This window comes from Marmota marmota, unplaced genomic scaffold (genome assembly GCF_001458135.2).
Source record: "Marmota marmota marmota unplaced genomic scaffold, marMar, whole genome shotgun sequence".
Taxonomy (NCBI): Eukaryota; Metazoa; Chordata; class Mammalia; order Rodentia; family Sciuridae; genus Marmota; species Marmota marmota.
This window is the reverse complement of record NW_026000005.1, coordinates 46,216,226-46,226,171: the sequence shown is the minus strand read 5'-3', so window position 1 is coordinate 46,226,171 and position 9,946 is coordinate 46,216,226. Positions and strand designations below refer to the sequence as shown.

At 36.3% G+C, this 9,946-nt stretch overlaps 1 protein-coding gene across 1 annotated transcript in view; it reads right to left on the bottom strand.

The window, feature by feature from the left end:
- Positions 1-538: 538 nt before the first annotated feature.
- Positions 539-9,946, bottom strand: part of Psmd1 (proteasome 26S subunit, non-ATPase 1) — a 94,352-nt gene continuing 84,944 nt past the window's right edge. The window contains exons 24-25 of the mRNA XM_048808728.1: positions 2,097-2,252; positions 539-755 (exon numbers count right to left, since the gene is read on the bottom strand). Of these exons, the coding sequence (XP_048664685.1) occupies positions 2,106-2,252 (147 nt within the window). The 3' untranslated portion in view covers positions 539-755; positions 2,097-2,105. The remainder of the gene's footprint in view (positions 756-2,096; positions 2,253-9,946) is intronic.

The following is a 9,946-nucleotide window of genomic DNA, read 5'->3' as shown; positions in this document are numbered from 1 at the left end:
AATTCAATTAAAAAAAACATGAAAAAAGTGGCTAAGGGATAAGGAAAAAAGTTACATTGTCAGATCCTGTGGCTAAATGAAACAAAATCATCTCTACCTATTGCCCTTAACAGGATCAACAAAAAATAAGCAAAGGCTGTTTTTCAGAAGTTATTTCTCTTGGGTCATTAAAAGGTCTTCAATAAGTGTAAGCACTCCCCTCCATCCCATTAAAAATTGCAGAGAATTCTGGGGATGCTGAATATGGTTTAAGTTTTCCATGATTTCCAAATGGTTTAAAATGTATTTATTTCTTAAGGACAAAAGATGAGTGAGTACAGGGAAAAAAACATAGTATCAGAGTCACACACAAGCCTGAACCTCCTTAAATGGTTTATAACTCACGAACAGCTTGTTTTTCATCAATATAAAAATCATGGATACTCATCCTACCACATTAAGTATTAGCCTTTGGATATAGAATTCGCATTCCATGGTGGGTAATTAGATTTATTTTAAAACCCAGGCTGAAAACAAACCAACGAAAGTCTTGTCCATCTGGAGATTTTAATATATTTATTTGAAAACCAAGTTCTGTGAAAGAGCACACTAAATAGTCATACATCTTCTTTTCAACCAAAGACTTGGAGTCAAGGTTCTTCAGGTCAGCACAGAGGCAATGATACATGCAGTGAGTAACAGATCTCAGAAGAACTTCTGCATAGGCATTTCCAATATGAGCCTGGAGAGTCATCCTTGGATGAGCAAATGAGATCCTGGAAAGGGAAAGGGATGGTGGTAGAAGCTGGCATTATTTTTTATTTAAAAAGCCCCCAAACCTGCTTCTGCGATCCTAGTATGACAGTTTGTGCCAAGATACCAAGTTTTAAATTCCTAACAGATGGAATATTCTTATCCTTTGAAAAAGTAAGAAAAATTCAATTTCCAGCTGTACACCTCTAAGCCATTTTATATATACCAAAACACATCATCAGTAGGTATTACGAAAAGCTGAAAGGGGCTACCATGAGTCAACTCAATTCTGTGAAGGATCATCACATCCACACTGTCACGTGGTAGAGAAGTTAATATAAATCTCTCTGTAATGTGTATTCTCCTGAGGCATGAATGTTTTTCCATCTGTGGCAGAGTATTTGTTTAATATTTAGAGATTTCTATAAAGTTTTCATTAATTGCTAGTCAATGTGTAACACTGACCATGATAAATTTGCAACCAGACCTTCAAATGTACTTTTAAATTTTGTCATACTGTAATAAATGACACTGTTCCTGCTTTTCTTAGAGTGGAATAAAAATAGCTTAGTGGAATTAGAGAAACCTGATTACATGTCATTCATATAGGTGTCTTCAAATGTATGTTGATTATTAAAAAGAAATGGAGGAATTAAGAGTGACAATTTCATGCAGGTTATTCCAATCTTCCAAATCAAAAGACCCTCTTCGACACTGTCAGAACACTGGCATTATCACATTTTTCAGCTGGATAAAGCTCTGTGGTATTGTCTAATTGATACCAAAGTCCCTAAAAGTAGCAATTCTTATGTACACTAAATATTTAATAGCTCCACTGAATAAACAAATATTAAAGTTTTAGTGCCAAAAGTACTGCCAAAAGAGTCAGAAAAGAATCAGGGAGAAGTCTACACCTGTGCTACTCAAAAGTGTGATCTATGGACCAATGTTGGCCTACAAATTATGACTGGTCCACAAGTAGCTTATACAGCATGCCATCACTAAGCAAACTGCACAGTTCAGCTGACTATTTTCAATAGTTTTTCTGGATAAAAGAAGTACTGAGTAGTTGCACATTCGGGAACAACCACTATATCTCCCTATGAACTTCTAAAAATAGTGTGCAGAGCAGCCACTTTGAATAACAGTGGTAGAATACTACAGAGCAGAGTCAAAGAAAAAGGGAGTTTGTGGTTTTGTATGCAGAAAGGGGCTGAAAAAGGGGTAAGTTTAATATTGTTTAGGTCAACAAGGACCAAGCACAAAACAAGAGGAAGAAGTAAAACAACGTCCTTACACAAAACATTTTTAAAGTCTTAACAAAGAGGTTTCCCCTCATAAATATAATTTTGTTAAACACTCACCTCTGGTTCTTAATCATCAATATATTCAAATGGCTCTGGGGGTTCTGGCTCTTGTTCCTCTTCTTCAATTTTCGGGCCATGTGCTGCCACAGGTTCTACTAGCTCTTCAGTGTCTTCACTGGTGTCCTTCAGAATGATGATGCCTCCAATAGAGAGCTGTAAGCACAGAGGAGTGAAGCAGCATAAGCTCCACTAATACTTCAAGATGTTCCATGGAGCTCTAACTTGGTAAGTGTACCTTAAACTACTTGGAACTATACTAGGATAAAGATCACTGTGACCTCTAAGGAGTACTGGTAAGTTTAGCACAGTGTCTCTGGATGATATAACTCCTGCTGCTGCTCTATATGGATGCTGTATCCCAATTCAACAGCAGAACTTCCCAGCCACAGGGAAGTATGGCTACTAGTAGAACGCTTAATGTCCCAATATGTCATTCTAATGCCTTCCTAATCAAGATAGTGTTCTTCTAGGAATTGGAGCATCTGGAATCTACTTTGGGAACCAAGGAAGTACAACTGTGGCAAGCTACTTGGTCACTCTGGGACATGGGCTGGAAGATCATCTGTCTTGCCATCTCCTATGTAGTAGAAATAGTCTGAAAAACATCAATTTCTAAATAAAAAGTATTTATCATATCATAAAATATTACCAGTTTTGTAATAGCATCCCTATTATTTCATTTCTTTTATAGTCCCTTTGTATGTATTATATTCATTACCCCAAAATATGTTCATTTTACAAACATTAGAATATCCAGAGAAATAGCAAGTGAAATAGCAATCTTAAAATACTTAAAACTCCACCAGTCAGAGATAAGGTTTTGAAAAATTCTGTGGAATTACTTTTTAGTGCTATTAGAAATCTTCATAAAAATGCACAATTATTTTTAAAACGGCACTGAGAAGAGATTTAGTTTGTTTGCTTATGGAGCAGTAAGTACTCTGTAAATATATGTAATGAATACTAAACTTTATGTTGGAAATTTCGCTTAATTTTTGAGTTTGTGGTTTTGTATATAGAAAGGGGCTGAAAAAGGGGTAAGTTTTCTTTCCAGGTTAGAAAATATATTTAAAAAAATCACTTTCAATGACAAAGAAAACAAAAACAAACAAAACAAAAACAAAGAAACAAAAAAAGAAAAGATAAGTGTTCTTGGACCAGTAGCATCATTATTACCTGGTAGCTTGCTAAATATGCAGAAAAGGTGGCCCCACTCTGGATGATCAGAATCAGTATTTTAACAAGATCCCCAGTTGATATTGAATACATTGAAGTTTGAGAAAGATCCTAGTTTAATCTACACTCTTGGTGAGATGGACACATTTTAGACAAAGAATCTATAAAAGAAAAGCCGAATTTTTCTCTAGCAATTCCAGAATGATGGAGAAAACAATACAAATACCACAGACATCTGAGTGTTTTCATGTGAATCTATAAAGCCCTATAATGCAAGCCAATGAAAAACCAGATGGGAAATAAAAAGAAAGGAGTCAGCAGCAGCAATTCTATTAAGCCTCTCTCAGTGTATTAGCAGAAGGTAAATCCAAACACCAAACTATTCACCCATCTCTTGTGTGCTAATCATATTCTATTTGCTTGCCTGTGTCAAAGGAAATGGAAAGCTGCTCTCTATAATTAAATTAGTCAACAGTGGCAGGGCACATCTGGAAAGAGCATATTCTACCAAAGGACATTACTGGGAAGGAAAAGCAGCATGAGCACATTAATCTGATGATTCACATATGTATGAGCATCTCTGCAGTTGGACCTAATCTGATTTTCACTCATCAGGACTCTGCCCTGTCATGCTATAAAACTGTATGCCTTCATGAATCCCTAAACTATTTCCCTTCTCCCAAAACACACATCTACACACATTAATCTACAACTTTCTCCCTTAAAAAAAGTTTGATTTTCTTGCCAGGCCCAGTGGCACATGCCTGTAATGCCAGCTACTCAGGAAGCTTACAAGTTCAAGGCCAGCCCAGGCAACTTACTGAGAACCCTTCTCAAAATAAGATTTGAAAAATGGCTGGGCTGTGGTGACACACCTGCAATCCCAGCAGCTCAGGAGGCTGAGGCAGGAGGATCATGAGTTCAAGCGCAGCCTCAGCAATTTAGTGAGGCCCCAAGCAACTCAGCTCTAAATAAAATATAAAATAGGGCTTGGGTGTGGCTCAGTGGTTAAGTGGCCCTGGATTCAATCCCTGACACCAAAAACAAGGTACGTGTGTGTGTGTGTGTGTGTGTGTGTGTGTGTGTGTGTGTGTGACTGGGATGTAGCTCAGGGGTACAGCACTTGCCTGGCATGCTAGTACTACCAAAAAAAGATAAGTTTTTTTTTTTTTTTTCTTGAAAAGGATGCATTTTATGAAGACTCTGCCTTTATTCCCCAGGAACAATCAAAGTATATAACTACTGTTCTAATCCTCAATGGTCTAAAACTTTACTTGAATCTCCTAATGGACCAAATGGAGATACATCTTCTATTAAACAGGAAAAAATATCCATGTTCATAAGATGACTTCGTATTTTTTGGAAATAATGTAGCCTCTAGGTTATTACTACTACTTCAGTCTTAACAGGAATGAAATAATCCAACTCAAATCCTGCAATAAAATCAACATATAGAAAGAACTATTTATAGCTCTACACTGTTTAGATTTATAAACACTCTGTATGTTGCTAAGAAAGTTCACCATCTTTAAACAGAAAATAAGATACTCTGTTCTCTGGGAACACTGATGACAACTGAAGACACAGGCCATGGAACACTTCCTGCTGCCAAGTTCTTCACCTTTGCTTTAAGATGCAAAGGGAGCAGAGCAGGGATGTTACCCAACTTTCCAATGAACCTCCTGAGAAGGTTCTGAACCTGTCACTGAGGGTGGGGGTGAGTTACTGGGCACCCCTTTCTTCACTGTACATTCACAGAGGTAGTCTTTTCCATTTTCAAACCGAGATATGATTCATACAACATAAAATTCATTTTAAAGTGTTCATTCACAAATCTGCGCAACCACATCCATGATCTAATTCAAGAACACCTACAACAATGTACAAGAAACCCTGTACTCATTAGCAGCCACCCTCCATTCTCTTCTAGACCCTGACAACAACTTATTTCTCTCTACAGATCTGCCTATTCTGAATATTTCTTATAAAGAGGATCATACAACATCTGACCTCTGATGTCTGGCTTCTTTCATTAGCATATTTTGTACGTTTGCACACACCATAGCATGTATCAGTATGTTTTTCTTTTTTTTGGCGGTGCTGGGGATTGAACCCAGGGTCTTGTGCATGAGGCAAGCACGCTACTAGCTGAGCTACATCCCCAGCACCCAGTATGTTTTTCTTTTTTATTTTTTTTTTATATTTATTTTTTGGTTTTCGGCGGACACAACATCATTGTTTGTATGTGGTGCTGAGGATCGAACCCGGGCCGCACGCATGCCAGGCGAGCGCGCTACCACTTGAGCCACATCCCCAGCCCTGTTTTTTTTTTTTTAATGGCTGAATATTATTCTGTTCATATATCACATTATTCATTCATAAGCTGATGAATTTTTTTTTACTACTATGAAAGTGCTTATACAAACATTATTGTATAGGTTTTTGTATAAGCATAGTTCTTTATTTCCTTGCATATATGTGTGTGTGTGTGTATATATATATTATATACATATATATTTATTTAATATATAATATTTAAATATTTTGTTTTAGTTGTAGTTGGACACAATACCTTTATTTTTTTTTGAATTTTTATGTGGTGCTGAGGATCAAACTCAGTGCCCTGCACGTGCTAGGTGAGCACTTTACCACTGAGCCACAACCCCAGCCCCTCCTTGCATATTTTTTTTTATTGGTGCACTAATAGAGTTTTCGTTTCACCTAGGAATAGAACTGTTAGGTCATATGGTAAGATTACTTTTACTTTTTGAGAAACTGCCCAACTGTTTTCCACAGTGGATATAATAGTTAAAATTCCTATATCTCTGCAAACAATATAAATTCATTTTTAAAGTGTTCTAATCCTCAATGGTCTAAAACTTTACTTGAATCTCCTAATAGACCAAATGGTTATGATGTCATTGTGGTTGAACCTAGGGTCTTGTGCATGTCATTGTGGTTTTGTTTTGCATTTCTCTAACAACTAGTGATATTAAACATCTTTTCACATGCTTAATTGGTCACTTGAATCTTCTTTGGTGAATGCCTATTTAAATAATTTGCTCATTTGAAGCTGGGGTGCACAAATTCCCAACAAAAACCAAAAATTTCTCCGTTTATAAATTAGGTTTCCTTTTTTTGTTGTTGAATTGTAAGAGTTCTTTGTATATTTTGGACACAGTGGTGTTATCAGGTATATGACCTGAAAATACTTCCTCCTGTCCCACTGTCTTTTTACTTTCTTGCTGGGAACTCTGTAGCACAAAAGTTTTGAATTGAAGGACTGAGGATGTCGATCAGTGGTAGTTTGCTTAACATGTGCAAGGGTCTAGATTTATCCACAGGACCAAACACACACAGTTTGTTTTTTTTTTAAATATATATTTTTTAGTTGTAGATGGACACAATATCTTTATTTTTATCTTGTTTATTTTTTTCATGTGGTGCTGAGGATCAAATCTTACTCATGCGAGGCAAGAGCTCTACCACTGAGCTACAACCTCAGCCCCAATACACACAGTTTTTAATTTGATAAAGTCAAATCCATCCTTTTTTCCTTTTTCTTTGGTTTGTTGCCTTAGATATGTACGGTCAATCATTGCTAATATAAAAATCCGAACTACTCCCAAATCTGACTGAGTAATACCACAAGTGGGAAACTTCACACTTAATCATATGTGATAGGTTGCAGTAAAAAAGGCGGGAAGGCTAAAAATATTGTCAAAAATTACCTTTGCACTATAGGTATAAGGTGTACATGAAAAAAAAATTTTGTTTAGATTTGAGTCTCATCTCCAAGATATTTCATCATGTATATACAAATATTCCAAAATCCAAAACACTCTGGTCCCAGGATTTTGGATAAGAGATATTCAACCTGTATCCTGTAAGAAAACAATGCCTAAAGTCATGAAAATTATTATTTTTTTTTCCCCTGAAAGTTTTATACTTTTAGCTCTTTGTTTCATTTAGTTAATTTTTATATATGATGTGAGGTAGGGGTTTGACTTCTTTCTTTCACAAGTGAGTAGAAAATTATTCCAGCATCACTTCTTGGGGAAAAAAACCCTTTCCTTATTGAATGATCTTATTACCCTTGTCAAAAGAAATCAACCAACCCACCAACCATAAATATATGAGTTTACTTCTGGATCCTCAATTAAATTCTATTGCTCTACATATCTATCCTCATAACAGTACTACATATGTCTGGAGTACTGTTCTTTTGTAGAAAGGTTTAAAATTGGGAAATGTAATTCTTCCAGTTTTTTTGTTCTTCTTTTTTTTTGGTGGGGGTATCCTCAGGGGCACTCAGCCACTGAGCCACATCCCCAGCCCTATTTTGTATTTTATTTAGAGACAGGCTCTCACTGAGTTGCTCAGCGCCTTGCCATTGCTGAGGTTGGCTGTGAACTCACAATCTTCCTGCCTCAGCCTCCCAAGCCCTTGGGATTACAGGCATGCAACACCACGCCTGGCTTTGTTCTTCTCTTTCAAGATTCTTTTGGCTATTCTGGATGTCTTGTGTTTCCATATGAATTTTAGAATCAACTTGTCCATTTCTATAAAAATGATAGCTGGGAATTTGACAAGGATGTATTGAATCTATAGGTCAAACTGAGGATCCCCCTGCCCGCCAGCACTGGCATGGAACCCAGGTGTGCTCTGGCACCGAGTTACATTCCCAGCCCTTTTTATTTTGAGATAAGGTCTCACTATGTTGCTGAGACTGGCCTTGAACTTGCAACCCTCCTACCTTTGATTCTGAAGTCACTGGGAATGTGCTACCACACCTGGAAAACTGAAGAATACTGACATCCTTTAATCAATGAGTATGGGTGATCAGTCTATAATTTTCTTTTGTTTTCTTTGTCTGGCTTTACAATCAAGATAATAATAGCCTCACAAAATGAGTTCCTGTTCTACTTTTAAAGATGGTTTGTGAAAGACTGGAATTAACTTTTTGTTTTTAAACATTGATAGACTTCACCAGTGAGCACTCTGTCTTTAAATTTTTCTTTGTAAGAAATTTTCTGATTTCTGTTAACATCTTCATTATTAAGTATATTCAGATCTCTCATTTCTTCTAAAAAAATATATATTTATTTATATATATCTATATCTATCTATTTCTTTTTGTTGCTGTTGATGGACCTTTATTTTGTTTATGTATTTATATGCGGTGCTGAGGATTGAACCCAGTGCCTCACACATGCTAGGAAAGTGCTCTACTGCTGAGCCACAACCCTAGCCCCTCCTACTTCTTCTACAGTCATTTTTTATAGTTTGTGTTTCTCTAGGAATTAGAAAATTTAATCTAGGCTATCAAACTTATTTATACGCAGTTGCTCGTGTATTCCCTTTTAATTCTTTCTTTTTTATTTTTCACGATGGGGTCTTACTGTGTTCTCCAGGTTGGCCAAGTGTTCCTCCTGCCTCAACCTCCAGAGCTGTTGTGGCTACAAGTGTGCACCACTGCACCCAGCTCCTTATAGTTCTTTTTATTTCTGTAAGGTTGGTCGTAATATCCCTTTTCCTTCCTGATTAAAAAACAAACAACTTTTGGTTTTCTCAATGTTTCATTAATTTATCCTCTAATATTTATCATCTTCCTTCTACTTGATTTTGGTTTAACTACTAGTTCTTTTTCTATTTTCTTAAGAGGGAAGGTTATTTGAGATCTTTTTCCTTTTTCTTTTTTGGTAGTGGGGATTAAACCCAAGGGCACTGAGCCATATTCCCAGACCTTTTTTAAATGTTTTGAGACAGGCAGGGCCTTGATAACTTGCTGAGGCTGGCCTGGAACTTGCTGTCCTCTTGCCTCAGCCTCCCCAGTCTCTGGGATTATAGGAACACACCACCACACCTGGCTTCACATTTCTTTAAATTACAAAAACTTTTTTTTTTTTTCTTTTGTGACAGGGTCTCACTGTGTTGCTCGGGCTAGCCCTTAACACCTGGGTTTAAGTGATTTTCCTGCCTCAATCTCTTGAGTAGTTGGGAAAAATCTTTTATTCACTATATATTATTATTACTATTTTCGTCTCCCTTGAACTTGTCATCCTCTGTCCTCAGTCTCCCAAGCTGCTGGGATTACATCATGTCTGTCCCCTTATTATTTTACTTTATATTTTTGAGTAATTTTCTTAAAGTCTCAGGATTATAATTACCATCTCTAGTATAACTAATGCTAATTTAACGTTCCCTCATTCCTTTGTGCTATTATAATGTATAATTACACCTTTACATATTGTGTACACATCACCACCAATTTAGTTATAATTACTGTTTTATGTAGAAGTCTTTTAAATCAGATAGGAGAAAAAAGAGAAAAACAAAAAATGCATATATACTATCTCTCTTTAAAAAAAAAAGTTTTTACTTGTTGATAGACCTTTATTTTCTTTATTTATCTACATGCAGTGCCTATTTAGTTACATTTACTAGTGTTCTGTTTTTTCACATGGATATAAGTTATTATCTAATGTCCTTTAATACCAGCCCAAAGGTTCCCTTTATTCCTATAAGGATTGCCTACAACAAATTTTTTGTTCATCTGAGGATATCTTAATTTCTCCTTAATTTCTGAAGGACAGTACACAGAATTTTTGGCTGAGTCTTTTTCTTTCAGTATTTGAATATGTCATGCCAGGGTCTTCTGGCTGATATGG